This window comes from Myotis daubentonii, chromosome 17 (genome assembly GCF_963259705.1).
Source record: "Myotis daubentonii chromosome 17, mMyoDau2.1, whole genome shotgun sequence".
Classification (NCBI taxonomy): Eukaryota; Metazoa; Chordata; class Mammalia; order Chiroptera; family Vespertilionidae; genus Myotis; species Myotis daubentonii.
In genome coordinates, this window is record NC_081856.1 from 29,573,117 (window position 1) to 29,593,517 (window position 20,401).

General features: G+C 40.1%; 1 protein-coding gene across 8 annotated transcripts in view; it reads left to right on the forward strand.

Moving 5' to 3' along the window:
- Positions 1–20,401, forward strand: part of ENPP2 (ectonucleotide pyrophosphatase/phosphodiesterase 2) — a 105,851-nt gene that overhangs the window by 77,694 nt on the left and 7,756 nt on the right. For 4 of the 8 annotated variants that reach the window (XM_059671824.1, XM_059671821.1, XM_059671827.1 and 1 more), the window contains 9 exons: positions 900–987; positions 1,147–1,234; positions 2,288–2,472; positions 4,450–4,501; positions 12,852–12,926; positions 14,251–14,387; positions 15,565–15,700; positions 16,552–16,629; positions 19,989–20,121. In XM_059671824.1, the coding sequence (XP_059527807.1) occupies positions 900–987; positions 1,147–1,234; positions 2,288–2,472; positions 4,450–4,501; positions 12,852–12,926; positions 14,251–14,387; positions 15,565–15,700; positions 16,552–16,629; positions 19,989–20,121 (972 nt within the window). The remainder of the gene's footprint in view (positions 1–899; positions 988–1,146; positions 1,235–2,287; positions 2,473–4,449; positions 4,502–12,851; positions 12,927–14,250; positions 14,388–15,564; positions 15,701–16,551; positions 16,630–19,988; positions 20,122–20,401) is intronic. The other 4 variants (XM_059671825.1, XM_059671828.1, XM_059671823.1 and 1 more) reach the window with 3 other exon arrangements.

Consider the following 20,401-nt stretch of genomic DNA (forward strand, 5'->3'; position numbering starts at 1 on the left):
CAGTGGGAGTCATCCCATGCACTGAAAGGTTGATTGATGGTTTGATTCCTGGTCAGGGTGAATGTCTGGGTTGCGGGCTCCATCCCTGGTAAGGAGCATGCCGGAGACAGCCCATTGATGTTTTGCTCTCACATCATTGTTTCTCTCTCTCTCTTCTCCCTCTCCCTTCCTCTGTCTCTAAAATGTCAATAAAAATATTTTTAAAAAATGAAAGTTCTTTGGAAAAGTGCTACATGACACTTAAGCAAAAGGAGTCTTCTTGTCACAAAGAAAGTCAAATTGTTTTGATGTATACAGAGTGATGTTTCCATTTTCTGTTTATGTATTGAGATAATTATATAGGTGAGGCTGGGCTTTTGCTAGATATGTCACTATTACCACTCAGTTATACTCTTTAGTTGTATTATATCATAGGTAAAGTTGAATGCAAACATTTTTATAGAACGCAGATCTTCATTCATTGATTAAACATCCCATATTTAAAAGTGCCTACCATGTGTTTGGCATTGAGCCTAGTGAGGAGTATAGAAAAGTGAGCTGGAAAACATGGCCCCAAACTGGAGAATCTTACGATCTCTGAGCTGAAGCACCTGGGCAGACAGAACATTGCCAGTGACAGGTGCTTTGCTTCATCCACATGTACAAAGCACAAGGTACAAGGAGGGCACCGTGACTTCGGTTCAGAGGTACACATTTGTCCTGGGCTGATTGTCAAAGCAAAGGCATGTGGGAGAAATGAACAGCATTGCCTTTTATCACCACAGGGATGGTGCAATTAAAATAGAGATAAATATGCTTGGAAAATCTCTTCTTAGAGATTCTTTGAGCACTGAACTTGGCTTTTTATCAGAGTGATTTCATGTGAAATCCTGACTGATTGTGCAATTATTTCAATGTAGGAAACCTTTGGATGTTTATAAGAAACCATCTGGAAAATGTGTTTTCCAGGGAGACCATGGCTTTGATAACAAGGTCAACAGCATGCAGGTATGAGCAAATAACTGGTCTTTAAAAATGTGTTTTGGTGATTTTCAGGAGGGATGGGGAATGGAGGTGTGAATGAAGGTACACGGTATTCATAAGTAGAAGGGTTACTGCTGGATATTAGCAATGTCTAATTGTTCTTCCTTTTCTTATCTTTGGAAGACTGTTTTTGTAGGTTATGGTCCAACGTTTAAGTACAAGACCAAAGTGCCTCCATTTGAAAATATTGAACTTTACAATGTTATGTGTGGTAAGTCACTTACTATTAATCAAAACCAATGAAACAATCTTGAGTTAACATATGAACTTCCTCAAAGTCAGAGAAAGAAATGAGGTGACTTCTTTTTGGGACCACCTCATCCCCCTGCAAAAAATAATATTGCCCATTGGTTTGAAGGACAGAATACCATTCCCTACTATGGCTTCTTTGTCTTCCTCCACCCGTTGACTAATGAGGGGTTTTCATCATGTTGCTGTTGGCAGCCTTTGGCTGATCCAACATAGCATTACAGTTTGACACCACCGGTCAGAGACCTAGTGAAGCAAGAGTTCTGCACAGAGCTTTCTCCCACCTCCATCTATCGTATTGCAGTTCAGTTAAAATTTTGCCAGCTTGCATCCTGGCCAGCTATTTATGTACTCCTAATTATTTTTCTTCCTTGAACTTCTAGTTGCTGAATGAGGACAACTTTTCCTATTTAGTAAGGGAGTGCCAGTCTGGTGGTTAAAGGGGGAGTCTGAAAGTCGGGTCTCCTGGGTTCTTTTCCCAACTTGGCTGCTAGCTCTCCCCTCTCTGCCTCTCAGCTTAGGCAAGTCACTGTGTGCCTGCTTGGCACCCATTCACTTGCAATGAAGTCAGCCTGTTCATTTCACAGTGGCACTTCAAGGCCTAGGGCCAAAGCCTCCTCTTGTCCCTGTACTTCTGTGGAGTGCATTACAGGGCAGGCCAGAGGTTATTTATTGATTATAAGACTCATTTCAACATTTGGGATACAAAGTTTCATAGAGATGCAGAACAGCATGACACTGATAGTCTTTGGGTTCCTTCACTTTTTCTTTTTGGGAATGTGTGTCTATGACCAAGCAGTGCACATGCTATTTCAGAAAGCTGTGGCAAGACATGCCAGGCTAGAATGATTCAGGGAGTAAGAACGGAGTGTCTACTATCTAAATTTAGTTTTATCCCATTTTGATTTGTGTTCAGAATTTTCAGACTCTTGGAAGGTGAATGGTTTTGGCTCCCGCCGTATATCATCCAAAAATATTTACAAAGCCCCTGGCTTCTTTTCTTTCTTCTCATCAGATCTCCTGGGATTGAGGCCAGCTCCTAACAATGGGACCCATGGAAGTTTGAATCATCTCCTGCGTACTAATACCTTCAGGCCAACCATTCCAGAGGAAGTCACCAGGCCCAGCTATCCAGGGATTATGTACCTTCAGTCTGATTTTGACCTGGGCTGCACCTGTGATGATAAGGTAGAGCCAAAGGTAGAAATAATAGTTATGTTTATCGTGGAGGAGGTTGTTGGGTATAGAGCAGTTTTGTCCACTAGAACTTTCTATAATATGTAAATGGTCTATATCTGTGCTGTCCATAATGGTAGCCACTGGCCAGATGTGGCTTTTGGACACTTGGAATGAAATTTTTAATTTTGCATAATTTAATTATTTATTTTGAAAGAGCCATATGTGACTTATGGCTACCATATTGGATCACATTTCTGTACCACTATAGGTATAGAAAGTGAAGGGCAAAAAGTAAAATTTATTAAGCTATTTTGTGGGTTCAGAATTCCCAATGAATGACTTTTTTTCTTTTTTTTTTTAGCCTGGATTATGTGTCTATTAGTCATGTCCCAATAGGAAATACATGGCCCATGCAAAAGAGGTTTTTAAGAGTTTAAAGGGTCAGTTTCCATCATGTTTAATGAGAGGACTCTTAATAAAGGCTGAGCAGTATAGAGGGATGTCATTAAGGGATAGTGAAGAACCAAAGGGGCAACAAGGGACCAGTCCTAGGCCTGAACAATTAAAGGCGGAACAGTTACGAAAACATGGAGGGAGAGCTATATGTAGGAAGGAACTATGGAATTTGGTAGATAGGTGCAGCCTACTATAACCTTGTAGGGAGTAAAGTTGGGGAATACATACCCCTGTTGTCTTTCCTTTAAACTCCTGCTTGTGCCTCCTATTGGTAAAGCCCAACAAGATGCCAGAGAGCAAGCTTGCTCTTCTGATGCTATTCTGAGAGGTCAGTTTCTCAAGGCACAGAGAAGAGAAGGGAAAGGTACAACCTGGATGGTGATGGTGGTGGTGGGGGGTGCAAATAGAGACTACCCATCACATCATGCTTGGACAGCTTTGAATACCAAACTACTAGTGTTAAGCAATAATTTGTTGAATTTTGTATTGATCAAAGACTTTTATATTTGCCAATCAGTGCTTCTGACAGTAAGAAATTATGGTGTTGCCACACTGAGTTGATGTGATTCTAACACAAAGCAAAGAAACGGGTTATTTTTGCATGTGTGATTTTATTATGGGTAAATCTGTCATCTTTCTATTAGACCTCAAAGAAATGTAAACTAGTTCTTCTAGTGCCCTATCCCATCCCCTACCATTTGTTACTTCCCAGAATTCCTACAGGTTTAGGAGCCACAGTTTGGGATCTCACCACTGAAGGAATTCAATTTGTCCTTTATCCCCCACCTCCTTTTTTGTTGTCCTTAATTTTTGCTCCTGACAAGAACCAATGAGGATAATTACTCTCAGACCTCAGCTGGAGAAGTTGCATTGCCAAAGTCAACAGGAAGTGGTTTTGGAAGTGGAATCCAAATATAACCTTAGAGGAACCTATTAGTTGAATCTTGTTTTCCGAATTAACTTTCATGTAGAGAACAATAAATATTTTGGATATGTTATCTTAAGCCATTTGAGAAGAATAATGAATTGTCTTTATTTTGTCTATGGGTTTCCCCAAAAGACTACCTTCCTTTTCTTAAAACACAACAACAGCCCAAGCTGGTTTGGTTTCAGAATTGCTGAGGCATTATCTTTTCAGCTTTGGAAAAAGCGATTCCATAAATTATTTGAGGAATCACTTTAACGTACCTAGGGATTAATATGAAATATTGAGGCACTATTTGAATTAATTTACCTACCTGTGCCCAAATAATCATCATTACCAGCATGGAAGGTTGGTACCATGATTATTCAGTTTAAGAAAAGGAAAACCAAAGTCATGGAGAGATTACAGAAGATGCCCATGACCATAGGACTTCTAGGAAGTAGATGTCAATTTGCGATAAAATTTTAATTCCTCTACAGAGTGTATCATATTGATGGCATTGAGAATCTTGATTTGAATTTAGCAGGCTACTAAGTAGAGACAAGGGTGCAGAAAAGAAAGAACATTTCTGATTTGCTTTCTTTTCTCTTTCCTTTTTCTGGATTTCACACATGAAGAACAAATTGGATGAGCTCAACAAACGCCTTCATATAAAAGGGTCCACAGAAGGTAAGGGGTTGATGGAAAAAGCAATCAGATATGTTTTGTTTTCTAGTTTTCAAAAATTTAAGAGACTTCTTTACTTCATAGTGTAAGCACAATCTTTTTTTAAATTTAAATTTGGATTGCAAAATGACTTCAATATCCATCTGGCAAAGGGTATTGGTTTATTCTATGTACACAGATGCCAGCTGTGTAATAGAAAATCACATTATATATTTTTTCTTCAATAACTTTTAAGCCCTTTAAAAAACAAACATACAGTTGTGTAGCTGATGGGTCATAAGTTAAGGTGCTGATGAGAACTTCTATGAAGGGACTGAAAGTCACAATTACAAATAGTAGCCGCTGGTACCTACATTGTAGCTCACTTACATGGAGAGTCAAGTGTGTCTGTTGTGGTGGGGAGAGATAGACAGAAGGAACCAAATCAGAACTCCCTTTTCACACAAGGATCACCCTAACTTATTCTCTCATTTTATGGATAATGTTAATAAACATGTGTTAGTCAACTTTTGCAAGCTTGTGATAAAAAAAAAAAACTTCAGTGATTTATACCAAGAAAGCTGCCTTTTTGTGCCCACATTTCAGCATGTTGACTATAGGCTAAGTGTGGGTATGCCTCATTATTCTGGAATCCAGGCAGAAGGAGTAGCCCCTAGCTGAGACATGCCCTTTTCATAGCTGGAGGAAGGAGGAACGACAGAACCATGGAACAGGTCTCAGGCTTCTGCCGTTATGAGGCATTTGTGAACTTCACAGTTCACTGGCAAAAGCAGGGCACATGAAAACAGTGGAGTGAATAAGTATATTCTGTTGATGGAGAAACGGTCCTGAAGTCACATGGCAATGGGCGGAAGTAATAATTAAGGACAATAACGCATCTACTCCACAAGCTCTTTTATCTGGTTTTGAAATTCCAGAAAATTAGAAGAAATCAGAAGGGGAGGAAAATGCCTCCATGCAGTCAGTTTATTGCAGTAGATGGGATAGTATCTTGCAACAGTGAGGGAATGACTAAAAGTATATTAAAAAGTAAGTAGAACTCAAGCACAGCAGCCCCCAGTCATGCAGTAAAGATGTGGAGTCGCTGTCTCCTGAGAGCAGTACTTGAGTTACTAGCTGACATGTGGTTCTGTTTATCACATGTGCTGTTTCCAATCTGATGAAGTCAAGGTTAAGGAAACCAGTAGAAGGTTTTATTTACTTATTTTCCCTCTTTATAAAGATCTTCATCTTGTTTCTTCTTCCCTTTCTGCATCATCCCTCACCGCCCCCGCCCCCCCAATCCCCCTTCTTCTTTGATCATAGAACACAGACTCTGACATATAATTGGAAGAAAACAGCTTTGAAGATAGGGTTTGTTTGGTGGAAGGTACACAGATCCTTCACACACTCGAGAAGTGATTTGAAATGTTTGACATCTAACCTCTAGTGGACTTCAATGTCATTATAATTAGAAATACAGTCAAACCTTCCTTCTCAAACATCTCCCATCTCGAACAATTCGGCCCTTTATCAAGATATTCACAGAAAAAAATGTCTGGGTTATTGAGCCAAACTTCAGTTTTTGACCTGACAGTCCTTTCATACTGATACCTCAGCACAACAAAAATTGTCTCTTAGGCGACAAACAAAGGAGAGAATGCTGGTAAAGTCAATGATGAGCACCATTTTAAAACATAAAGAGGCCATCAAGAGTGCTAATGTTGCCAAGGGTGTGAAAGAAACAATGACCACAGGCAATTGGAGGTAGAAAAACTGTTGTTTGAATAAACAAAAAGCTGTTAGCCAGTGACAGCCATTTCAGAGGCAGTGACACATGAACAAGTTAAGATGCTGCATGCTGATCTGAAAGACACCCCTGGAACAAGTGCTGAAAGTGATTCCTTTAAGGCCAGTAGGAGGTGGCTCGATCAGTGTAAGAAAGGAATTGTTTATTATAGATTAAACAGTACGTTAGACATGTACTGTATATAAGAAAGGTAAAAATGGAATTATTTGGGGTCTGGAACAGATTAATTAAATTTACATTATTTCTAATGAGAAAAAATGATTCAGTTTTCAAACAAATCACTTCTCAAACAGCCTTTGGGAATGAATTAAGCTCGAAACCTGAGGTTCCACTGTATTGGAATGTTGCCAGGGTCAAGGGTTGTGGAAGCTCATGATTTGAGTCTTTCAATATATCATCACCAAGACAGAGAAAAAATACTGAGATGCTTCTCTCCAAAGTCACTAATGAAACAGGGAATGATGATAACTTTAAATTGAATCCCATTTTTTTGCTGATTCAAGTTCTGGCTCTTCCTGGCACTAAAACATTTCCATCTGGGGGGGAAAAATCTGCATTTAGTTTGTTGGTGGCAGTGTGCTCATATGACAAGACCAGCCCAACAACTCATGCTCAGTAACCTCAGACTTCTGAGTGTGAAAACCAGAGGTGTGTCTCAAGGTGAGTCACTACCTTTCAGAGCTGGAGGACCTATAGTTAGACCTCACCCCTCCATCAGAGGTGAGCCTAAGTGTCTTATTTTAAGATGATTTTACATCACTCAAGCTTAAAATGTATATACTTTCATGCAAATGGACCCACAAGGGGATTTGTAGAGTTCTCACCCTGGGTTGGGAACCGATTTCTCTGAAACATCTGGTTCCCATCCGTTGTGTCATCTTAGTTTAGATATGACTTCACATTGCTGACCGAAAATATTAGCAGAGGATCCTAGTGGCACATCTCCTTTGTCTGTTCAGGGCCTATTGGGATAGCCTTTAATGATACAAGAGAGACTTTAAAACTTACATGCAATAAAAATATATTTCCTTGTCTTACTATGTGCAAAGCATGTCCTTGTTTAGTGTCTAGAATGTGTATAAGCCTCAGTAGTCCCTTTCTTGTCTCCTTCTGTCTCTCCGTCTCTTGGTCTTTGCCTCCTTAAGGATCCTACCTCCGTCATTTCTTCAGCTGCATAGTGACATTTTTCGTGATCAGAGTTCTTTCTGATCTTCATGGTGTTTCCTGGGTCCTAAATCTAGTCTCCAACCTAAATTATTCAATGTCTGCTCCACTAGAGTAGAACCTCTTGAATACAAGTCAGTGTGTGTGAGAGTACACGTGCATGGTAGGAGTAATTGCTTCCCTTTTCTGGATATCTGTGAATATATATTGAAATCTTTAGGCATTTTTCAGACCTAAAGTTCTATCCAAATATCAAGTTTTATAACTTTTACTCCTAGTTTTTTAAAACACACATATAGGGAGCTGATTTTTTTCCAGAATGAATGATGTGCTATGCACATTCCATTTGTAACATTGATATGTGGCTATTTTAGTGTCATCTGCCAAAAAACACACACACATACATCTAGTATACAATACCCATGTGTAAAAGCTGTACGTAAGAGTAGTGAAACAACCCAGGAGTTCTATTTGAGGTAACAAAAGAAAGGTATAGTAGATTAACCTTAGGCAATATTTTGCCATAAATATTTTGCTATAAATCTTTAAACTATCATAGAATGAAGTCCTTTACTAAAAATGAAGAGGAAGAATACATAATCTTAAAAAACAGTGATCTAAACTGCTTGCTAAAGCCTTAATATTTCTAGACATGTGGTGAATTCTGGATCTTAATTAGATGACTGTTATTTCTGAATCACATGTAGTTAATGTCTTGGCAAACTTACTGTGCAATCAGAACTCACTTTTTTGAGAGGTTGAGTCAATGGATGAATGAATGGACAAAATGGAAATTTAAAAACTCTCAGCAAGCAATCTGGCACTCAAGCCAGGTAAATTTTCACTGTAAGAAGAATTGCACTATTTATTTTTACCTTAATCTTTCTCTATTTACATTGCTATAAAAATGTTTTATATTTCTCAGTCAGTTTGACATATACTCTTATCTTTGTGAAAAAGGAATTAAAAATCATTATACCTATATATGTTTGGCTCTCTGTCACACAGAATAGCAATTCATTTGGATAAGATAAATGACTTACACATTGGTCATTCTTGTTAACCTTAAAGCACAGTCTGAATATGACTAGAGAGGAAATCTCTGTTACTTGTGCTAAAGTGTTTCTCTGTGTGTGTATCCTTGTGTGTGTTTTGGGGGAGACTTGGGAGAAATCATTATCCTTATCTAATAAAAGAGAAACATGGTAATTGGCGTACGACCGCTACCCTTCCCATTGGCTAATCAGGGGCGATATGCAAATTAACTGTCAGCCAAGATGGCAGCCGGCAGCCAGGAAGCTTAAACTGAACATGAGGCTTGCTTGCTTCAGTGACAGAGGACTGCAACATTCCCCGCCTGCCTTGCTGGCCTCTCAGCCTGAAGTTTAAGAAACATAGTAACAAATAGAAGTTAAAAAAAAACCCAGAAACCAGCTATCAGGGAGCTGGGATCTCAGAGCTGGAGTTGATACAGAGTTTCGATTGTAGAACCGAAACAAACCAGATACCTGCTTTCAGAAGCGGAAGCCTCAGAGCTGGAGCCAGGCTAAAGCAGGCCCAGAATAAAAAAAGAAAAAAGAAAAAAAGGAGCAGTTGGGAGCTTCAGTCACAGCCTGAAAACAGCCCTCAGCCCCTCACCCAGACTGGCCAGGCACCCCAGTGGGGACCCCCACCTTGAAGGGTGTGTGACCAGCTGCAAACAGCCATCATCCCCTCATCCAGGCTGGCCAGGCACCCCAGTGGGGACCCCCACCCTGATCCAGGACACCCTTCAGGGCAAATCAGCCAGCCCCCACCCATGCATCAGGCCTCTCTTCTATATAGTAAAAGGGTAATATGCCTCCCAGCACCGGGATCAGCGGAGCCGCGAGGCCTCCAGGCACCGGGATCAGCGTGAAAGGGGGCAGCGCCCAAAGCCCCTGATCGCCCTGTGGCTCTGTGTGTGACAGGGGGCGGGGCCACATCTCCCTGTCTGCCCTGCTCTGTTCCTGACAGGGGAAGGCGCCCCAACCCCCTGATCAGCCCTGCTCTGTGCCTGATAGGGGGGAGCTCCCCAACCCCCTGATCGCCCTGCGGCTCTGTGTGTGACAGGGTGTGGTGCCCCAATCCCCCCACCCCATGGGCCCTGCTCTGTGTGTGACGGGGTAGAGCCATAACCTCCCCATCGGCCCTGCTCTGAGTGTTAGAGTGGTGGCGCCCCAACCCCTTGATCGGTCCTGCTCTGTGTGTGACAGGGGGCGGTGCCCCAACTCCCCTATCGGCCCTAATCTGTGAGTGACAGGGGGGAGCTCCTCAACCCCCTGATAGGCCCTGCTCTGTGCATGACAGGGTACGGAGCCCCAACCCCCCTGATGGGCCCTGCTCTGTGCGTGACAGGGGGCAGTGCCCCAACCCCCTGATTGGCCCTGCTCTATGCGTCGTGATGGGGTGGCGCCGCAACCTCCCCATTGACCCTGCCTTGAGTGTGACAGGGGGCGGTGCCCCAACCCCCCAATCAGCCCTACCCTGAGCGTGACTGAGGGTGGCATAGCAACCTCCCGATCCGCCCTGCTCTGTGCATGACAGGGGGCGGTGCCCCAACTCCCCAGTCGGCCCTGCTCTGAGCCCGACCAGGGGCTGCACCTAGGGATTAGGCCTGCCCTCTGCCACCCGGGAGCAGGCCTAAGCCAGCAGGTCGTTATCTCCTGAGGGGTCCCAGACTGCGAGAGAGCACAGGCTGGGCTGAGGGACCCTCCCCCCTCCCCCCCCCCAGTGCACAAATTTTTGTGCACCGGGCCTCTAGTATAGTATAATTGTTTATGAATTATAGTAGGATTCAAGGTGAATCAGATGGAATAGACATTGAATTTTAATAACCTTTACCTACCAATATTTCTTTAACTGCAACTCTAACTACTACAACTACTTTGGGTCAAGACTAGCTTTACATATTTGTCACCAAACAGTTCAACACCTAGGGAGAAATGAGACCTTGGGAGGTTAAATTATAGAATCATAAAGCTATTAGGAGCTGAGATGTGTTTTAACTCTAGTTCTACGTGACACTAAAGGCCCTATACTGTCCTGTGAAAAATTCTTCTTACTCTAAGAGACTATGTCAAGGAGAAAATCTGGGTATTGCTATGTAGTTGAATTATTTTATGCAAATCATTAATCTCCAGTTCTTTCTCAGTAAAGTGGAGATGAATTCATCTGCTTAGTCTATCTCTTGGGGTTATGTTTGGCAGGTCATATTAGAAATCTACTTCTTTATAGTCATAAAGAATAGTATTTTAAAAAATAAAACAAGCATTCAACAAGTATTTACCAAGAAGATAGTATGTGGTTGATATTATTGGAGTTAGAGAGATAATAAACAAAATGAATGAAATGATATTCTTGTTCTTCTTCTTATTTTATTGTGAGATTTAGCCAGTTAATGAATTACAATGTAGTGTCTTAAGGGCTGAGGTAAGCAAGAAGAAGACATGAATAGAGGCATTGAATCTAATCCCAGAGGCGGTTGACATGGTAGTAAAGGATAGTAGGCCCTTGCAAGGCAAGGAGGAGAAAGGGAGGCAGGAAAAACAAAGATCATGGGTAGAGATTTTGTGGTAAAATGTAGAAGTACATTATTGTGGATGTTTTAAAAATCACAAAAAGGAGGAATTTTCATGTGGCTCTTAAATTAGCCAACTAATGTCTGAGACTATGAATCAGGAAGCTGAGGAAGGAGAAGAAACACAAGATCAAGTCTAGGTGGCCAAATTTTGGAAGACAAGAAGAATGAGCACTGGGGAAGTCCACACCACTTAAAAAGATTTGACTCATAGTATTTTGCCAAGTGTGGTATCTGAGGGAGAACCTTGGCATGTACCCAAAATGCCAGAGACTATTGTAAACAGGGAACTGGGGTGTGGTATGAAGGCTCTGTCTGAAATTTCATGGAGTAGGGACCTAGCCTAGGAAGATATGGACTGTGCTAGATCCCTATCAAAAAGTCACAACAAATATATTTCCAAAGCAGAGGCTCTTGGATGTGTCTCCAGGTAGCTGGTCTCAAGATGAAGAGTTTATGTGTCCAAAAACTGAGATTCAGTCTCACTCTTTATGGCTCACGTTAGGGACATTTGCTAAACAGAAATGCAATGGGTGGCTTACCAGAGTAGCAGAGTCAGGCTGTGACCAAGAATCTGTGGTTCTTTGAAACTGATAAACTGGAAAAGGAAAAAGCTAAATTTTGATTCTGGATTTTAAAGTTTGTGTTTCTTGGTTGGATTTTAGAAAACTGTTGAAACCACCACATTGTTTTTTTTCTTCATGACATATTTGCCCAGTTAACAACTGAGAAAAAAGTAGTCCATATGATATATTTGTGCTTCAGCTGTGTGCCAAAAATTGCAGTTGTGCATATTTTGGAAGCTCTGCAGCACACATTTCTTATAAGTACCGCGCGCTAACCGATTGCGCCACTGGAGCTCCTACAGCACACATTTCTGAAGAAAATTGAGTCTTTACATGAGGAGCAGAAGAGATGGAGTAACCTAACTGGGGAATCTTTCAGGAGAAAGTAAATCTTAAGATGCCTCTTCCCTTTTTGTACCCCCCTCCCCCCCTTATCATGTCTCTTCCACGAGGGCTGAACAATGTGACCATATTATTTGTCATCCACTTTTGAGTATGGAAAGAAGCACTATTAACAGTTATGCCAAGGCAATGGCATAAACTGGGATGTGGGGTCAACCTGGCTTAGTTTCCTATGTTCTGTGAGGACTGTACTGATGCCACCTCACCCCATCCATGGCATTCATCACACTCTGTGTTCCCATTACGCTCTGTAGATATCTCTAATATAGTGTGCCATGTTGGTCTCTCCCCTTGAACTGTGAGCTTTTTGAGGGTAAGAGCTCTATCTTAATTATCTTTGCCTAGTATCTCTATTCTATAGCCTGAGGGCTGGCACAAAAAATGTACTCATTGATGAGAAGGAATATATTAATGAAAAAATGTGAAGGTAGATAGATAACAGGATTGGTGGAGAAATTATTCCTGATAGAGAGAAAGGGATCACATGTATAAAAGCATAGCATTCCTAATGATTATGAGCTGAGTGTTGCAAATAAATCAGCCTTCGTGAAATGGAGTGTCATGTTGAAAATGGCAATAGGTGACAAGGACTCGGGGGGAGGGGCGGGGAGGGGGAAGAGTTGGTAGAGTCTATTGATTGTCCAAAACTATTATTTGGTGGCTGCTCTAAGGAGGGGTGTTCCATGGAGAGACATGGCTGCTGCCACCCCTTAATGGAATAGACTGGACACTAGGTTTGCATTTGAATTTGGAAGAATGTGTTTGGTAAGCATTAAAATTTGCATGATAAAGAGATAATAGCTTCTCAAAGAATTTTGATACTTCTGCTTCCAGCTGAAACCAGGAAATTCAGAGGCAACAAAAGTGAAAACAAGGAAAACGTTAATGGAAATTTTGAACCTAGAAAAGGTTTGGTTTGAGTTTTGAAGGAAAGTCTGACTTTGTTTACTGCCCCCAAGTACTACTGTTATGATTTGCTGGCTTTTTTGTTGTTATTGTTCATTATATTTCATTTATATAATACGATCATATTATGTCCTAATTCTTCCGGATGGGTCCCCAAATTTAGCTGCTTAACCAAAAGCTTCTATGTTTACTGCAGTGCTGAAGCCAGACTACCCAGAATGGGCTTGTGCAGTAACAGTGTGGGCCGCTTTGCCTCAAATCAGCAGTTCTACTTGGGGAGGGTCTCGCAAAGTATTCTAGGAAGAGATTCCTCTGTTACTCGCATAGATGGGCAATACTTTAATTAAAGCAACATGTATAAATAATTTAATAAGTGACTGCCAGAACTGGTTTTCTCTAATAAAAGTAAGCATAAATATTTTTTTTTTTTTGATGATCGCTTAGGGAATTGTGAATTGCCTAACACTCAATACTTCAATCTTTAAATATTTTGGTCTGTAAGACCCCAATTTCCAAGAATCTATGGAAGTGCTGACTTCAGCCCATCCAAACCGGGCAGACCAAGCTCCAGGCAGCTATTGCGGGAGTGGAATGAAACTGCTATCTCTTCCTGGAAGAGTGAGATTTCAGACCTTATTTTTCCCTAAGAGAAGAGCTTTCCCTTGGAGGTCTGGATCTACATTCTGGGGTCTTACCTGAGTTCTTTAGTAACTGATGACCTCCCCTCTTCTGCATTGAAAGGGTGCTTCTAAATGCCCACTTATTTTATCTGTACATGTTTCTTTAAGTTCTTACCTAAACAGTTTTCCTCCATGTGATGAAGCTGCTTACTTTAAATGCTCATTACTGCTCACTGTTTATGCTGAAATCATGCATATTTGAGTTGCTGTTTGCAACTAATGATCAAAGGGTGCCTTCCTCTTAATTAAATCATTGGTTAATTTGATGAGCCTTTTCAGGGGTCAAATGAATTAATTCCACAAAAATCAATCCTATTGACTGCTCATTCTGCTGAATCATTTCAAAATTCACTAACCATGTTTCCTTCCTATACAGATGAAAATCCTTTACAACCGAAAAAAAAAAGCATTAAAGTAAATATGGCACTTGCATAATAGTTTTGATAATTGTAAGCCTTGACCCATACTTAGGTAATCAGATAAACCACAAAGTGTTAGGAAAGTACTTGATTCAATTAAGGAGAAGGAGCTCTATGTTATTAATAAGTAAGCAAGCAAATTTTGGACAACTGGACTCTTCCAATATTTCTTTAACATATGATGTAAAGTTTAATTTGTGTTTAACACAGTTTATTTTTTTCCCCTAGAGAGACACCTCCTCTATGGACGCCCTGCAGTGCTTTATCGGACTAGATATGATATCTTATATCATACAGATTTTGAAAGTGGTTATAGTGAGATATTCCAAATGCCACTCTGGACATCATACACTGTTTCCAAACAGGTCATTGAGGAAATTGGGTTTTATATAATTCTTCATGTGATTACATTCCTTGCATTCATATTATAATTACTTGCTTAACAGAATTTTGCCTTAGAAAAGAGTTTAATTTTTTTTCTGATGAAAAAAACAGCCTATGTTGAATCTATTGCAAGATATTTTGAGCTGGACTTTATGCAATGTTCTAATAATTTCTTAGTAGTATGTTAAATATTAAAGGGGATATACTAGTTATTTTGTTACTTTTACTATGCTTGTCATTGCCCAATAGTTACAGAAGTCACCAAGATTTGTTTGTTTTCATAGACTTTATTTTTAGTGTAGTTTTAGGTTTATAGCAAAATGCAGTGGAAAAGACAGAGAGTTCCCATATATCTACACCCTTACATACACACAGCCTCCCCACTATCAATATCCTATTTGTTTGTTTTTTTATAAAATATTTTTTTAATGATTTCAAAGAGGAAGGGAAAGGGAAAGAGAGATAGAAACATCAATGATGAGATCACCCTACTGGTGATCAAGCCTGGAACCTTGGCATGTGCCTTGACTGGGAATCAAACTGTGACCTCCTGGTTCATAGGTTGACACTCAACCACTGAGCCTGCTGGTCAGGCCCTATTTGTTTTTTAATAAAAGTTTTATATTGGAGTTTCAGTTGTGATATCAGGAATTAGACACTTTTATTTGACAATTGAGGATATGTTTTTAATTCCCAAAAACAACTGAGCACTTCCACTACCCCAAACACAGCTTCTCATTGATTTGTACTGTGTGCGTGTGTGTTGCTCTGGCACTACAATATGCATGTGCAGTCTTCCTTTGCATAGAGACCAAGTTTATATTATTTCTCTGAGTGTTATTTTTTAACTGTCTTCTGTGGAATCCCATTTATTATTTCAACAGTGGGACTCCTGCTGTATATATTGTTTTAGTTAAGATTTTATCACGAGAGTTCTGCTGATGAATAGATAAGTGTTTGAAAATTACTGGCTTACTGTATGTAAAACTGAGGTCTTTTTTTATTTTTAAGGAGTCAGGATATCAGAATATGAGCTACAATAAAAGCTAGAGGGGTTTGGATGCTGCTGTAACAGAATAGACTGGTTTCAGCATGGCACTGTTGGTTTGATGTTGTCTTTGTGATGACATTACTGACCACCTCTGACTCACCATGCAGGCGGAGGTCTCCAGCATCCCCGAGCATCTGACCAATTGTGTCCGGCCTGATGTTCGTGTTTCTCCGAGTTTCAGTCAGAGCTGTTTGGCCTACAAAAATGATAAACAGATGTCTTATGGATTCCTCTTCCCTCCTTGTAAGTTACCAAGTATCAGGATCTGACCATTCTAGAGGGGTGTAATTATGTGGAGACTGGAGTGTGCGACTTGGTATTTAAGACTTCAGTGGTTTTAGCTTTTCTTCAGGAGAGCTGCTCAAGAGACTGAAGGGATGACCTTCTATGGGATCCTTCCAAAACTGGCCGGAAAAGAGACCAGCTTTCACAAATCCTATTCTCCAGGGGAATTCTAAACTGCAAGGGAATATTCTGTGTGCCTCCTCATATCATTAAATGGGAATATGAAAGTGAAATAGTAAATCATTAAGACATTATCCTATATAATAAAAGGGTAATATATAAATTGATCAAATGGCAGAATGACTGGTTGCTATGACGTGCATTAACCACAAGGGGGGTAGACGCTGGAACCTTGGCATGTGCCAAGGACATCCTAGACTGCTAAAGGGCACAGGCTGGGCTGAGGGAACAACCCCACCCCCAGTGCACGAATGTTGTGCACTGGGCCTCTAGTTATTTAAATAACACATGAAGCCCTTTAATTATCTCTCATTAGCTTGATGACATTTTTTAAAGTCCAAATTACACTATTGAAATCAAGGACTTCTTTTCACAATATTTAAGAGATCCAAGACTAGGTAGGAAGAAAAAGCATTATAAAAAAATTTTGAGAGAGAGCTACTGACTGAAGGAAAGAGATGGAGTTGGGGGTGGGAAGTAGGAAATTCTATATAAAGTAAGAATTCAGTAGGAATAAAAGAGTAGATTCATCCACTTCAGGCTATTTGGATTATTTTAGAGGATTGATTTTTTTAAATTGATGTAGGTTTTGGTACGTAATGGACACTGTTTGTTTTTCTAATGTTTAGATCTGAGCTCTTCACCAGAAGCTAAATATGATGCATTCCTTGTAACCAATATGGTTCCAATGTATCCTGCTTTCAAACGTAAGTCCAATATTTACCTAGTAAACTATTATTTATGAAAAAATATTTTCAAATTTACCACTTAACTTTTCTACCTACATATTACCTTTGTGTTTAGCTTTGCAACATTTGAAGACATTTCATGTAAATTCTCTACTGTTAATCTAAAATATGAATCTGTAACAGCGGTAAGCAGATTCTTTATCTATTGTTTAAAATTAAGAAATTGAGTCACAAGAAGTGACCCAGATCGCCTGGCAGGTGTGGCTCAGTGGTTGAACATCTACCTATGAACCAGAAGGTCATGGTTTGATTCTCAGGGCACATGCCTGGGTTTCGGGCTCGATCCCAGGAGGCAACCAATTGATGATTCTCTCTCATCATTAATGTTTCTATTTCTCTCTTCCTCTCCCTTCCTTTCTGAAATCAATAAAAAATACATATTTTTTTAAAAAGTGACCCAGATCATGAATGGTAGAAGGTGAACTAAACCAAGTTTGAGTTTTCCTTTTGACCTGGTGTTCTTTCTACTTCAGTGCTAATTATATGGCTGGTTAAAAGGGGGTTCTCTGTATTTTGGAAGCTACTTGACATTCAACAGCATCTATATATATATATATATATATATATATATATATATATTTATTGAATGTTCCAGTAAAAGCTACTAGTACCTCTCTCTTTCAGGATGATGGTGACCATGTATTTTGAATGTTGATGGTGAAACACAGTAAGAGCTTAGTTGTCTTCTGAATCATCAGAGTATTGAATTCAGATGTTTTTTTGGAGCTCTGCAAATTACCTTAGTTTCTCTGAACACTCATTATTTCTTTGCACATGGCATAAATATTTGTGGATGACAGTGATATGACTGATATAAGCACAATAAGCCCTGGACCAGAAACTGGGTTCTAGTCCCAGGAGGGTGACCTCTAACTATGTGATCATATAGATGTCATTTAACTTCTCATTTGTAAAATTAAGAGATTTAATTGCATGACCTCTATGGTGTGTATGTGTGTGTGTGTGTGTGTGTGTGTGTGTGTGTATAATGACTTAATTGGCCAAAACAATCCATTTTCTATTTCTGATAACAAAGAATTCATTCATTTTCTCATTTATGCATCCATTTGCTTATCCATGCATGTATTCAAACATAGAGAAAGCAGTGTAGAGTAGCTTTTACCTCCGTTCAGTTCATTTACAGTGAACAGACCTATATGCTTACAGGAAAGATAGGAAAAGGAGGTGTCTCTCCCTACTGGGAACGGGAGCATTGGGCTGTGTTACAGGACTCTCAGGGCTGAAATAAAGTCTAAAAATAGGACCCATAGGGAAAAATGATTGTAGAGTACCATTGACAGTGGCAGGACTCCCCAACTTGACTTTGGTGAAATGGCCAACCATGGTTTAGAGGGAAAAATATTTATGTGATGCCCTACATACTAAATGAAGGTTTATTTAAAGGTAAAATCCACTGTTTATGCATGAAAAATTAAAGTATGCTCTTAAAAGCTTTCCTGGTTTGTTCTCCAATCCAACTGAGAAATGTTTCAGAAACCCATTTTGATATATGTCATAATAATACATGAAATGCAGCTTCATTTAATTTCCAAAAATCATGGTTCCCTGGATTTCTTTATTCTTACTGATGCCTTTTGACCAAGCAGTAATAAAGGAAACACTTAGTACCACGCTGAGGCTGGCATGACAGAAGGCCTTTCACAGAGGGCTCACTGTTCTTCACTGGGGAAAGGCTTTCTCATATGCCACAATTCTGCGGGCTTGGCCTTTTGACTGTTCTCATTGTTATTTCTTTCCCTATTTGCCTCTCCAGTTTTTATGCTTAAGTTAACATTTGAACTTCTCTCCTACTGTCCTCCTTAGTTTATTGCAAATAATTATCTGTAGTGTTTTGGCTCTGGGGGCCTGCCCTTTCCCACTCAGAGCATCAGGAGATGTCATATGCAGTGGAAGTTCTGTGGGCAAAATGGCCAAGTACTTTTGAATGGGAGTGGTAAGAAGTGATAATAGCCTGCACCTTACCACCTCCGTGTGGAATAGAGCGTAGTAAGTTGAATCCAACTTTTCAGAACCAATGCATTGTTTGCCTTTCCTGTTTCCTTCTTTTATTTCCTTCTTTTGCCTTCTGCTTTCCTGCCCCTAGTAATGCAAATGGAGCTAGAGTGGACAATTAAGTCCTCTCTAGCGTGAGCTTGAAACCAAGAAATGAGTAATGGAGAAGAAACCTGACTTGCACGGATCAGGGAATGACTTTTCCAGGCAAAAAGGAGATCAAAGGCAAAAGTTTAGTTGGAAACAAGTTGGCAAGGTTGGGGACAGGAAGAAAGCCATGTACCTGAGGGGAAAGAGGTAGTAAGCAAAGCCATGGAGGTAGACAGGGTCTACAGTGGATAGTTGGGATTTTATTCTAATTATATATAGTGAGAAATCATCTGGAGTGTTAGAAATGCATGTAGGGGGTAGTGTGATGCAGCCTGATTTATGGTGTAAAAAAAATCTGTCTATATAGAGCATGGGCTATAGGGAAGTGAGAGTTTCTTACAGAGAGCCCAGGAAGTAGTCTTTTGTAGCAGTTTATTGAAGAGAGGCTAGTAACTTTGATCAGGGTGGATGGGGTGAAAATGGTGAGAAGTGGTTAGATTGGATGACTGGGATGTATTTTAGAGATGACACTGTTGGGTCTTGTTCACATGTGTATGAACTAAGGAGAGAAGCCAGGGATGACTCTGAGGATTTTGACCTGAACATCTGGGTGTGAGTGCCATTAACTATGATGGAGAAGATAATAATTGGGGCAAGATTAGATAGGAAAATAAAGAATTCTGTTTGGATACATTTTTGCTCTACATGATTATTAGATTTTCAAGTGGACCATGAGATGGGTAGTTGGATAGCATATCTGAAAATCTGTCAAGGCTGGAGACATGAACAGGGGAACTAGCATGCCTATGAGATTATGAAGGAATAGATAATAGAGTAAAGCCTTTTTTTCCATTTCTCACAAGTATTGCACTTCTTCTTTTGTACAAACTATCCCCCCTGCCCGGAATGTTCTGTCACCACCTCTTTGCCTAGGAAACACCCAGTTGTCCTTCAGATCTCAACTCAGTAACCACTTCATCTGCAAATTCTTCCCTGAGTTATTGAGATAGGGTAAACTCCCTACCAGTGTCTCCATATCTTTCTCTTTGCTGGCCCATAAATGACACACACACACAGCTAATACTTTAGGATGGATTCTTCTCAGCTCTATTGTCTCTTGGTTTGTGACATTTGACTTATAGAATGTACTCTAGAAAGAATTTAGCCAAAGCAAGGAGCTTTATTCATGAAGTACTGATTTTGCCTTTGCACAGGAGTCTGGAATTATTTCCAAAGGGTATTGGTGAAGAAATATGCTTCAGAAAGGAATGGAGTTAACGTGATAAGTGGACCCATTTTTGACTATGACTACGATGGCTTACATGACACACAGGACAAAATCAAACAGTAAGCTTTTCATCTCCACTTGGTGTGTGTGTTTCTAATTCTCATATATCACTCAAGACTATTCTTCGAAGATTCACATACTGGAGAAGAGCTAATACCCCTTAAATCTTTTGCTCTTTGAATCTCCTTGTGATTTCTTTAGTTATGTGGACTTTTGATTAAGCATGGCATTGGTGGTTGGAATGAAATTGGGTTTTGTGGTAAATAAATGCACTTTTCCATTCTAGGAAAGAAAATGGATCTAAAGATTTAAAATTTTTTGTCACTCTTCAACAGCTCT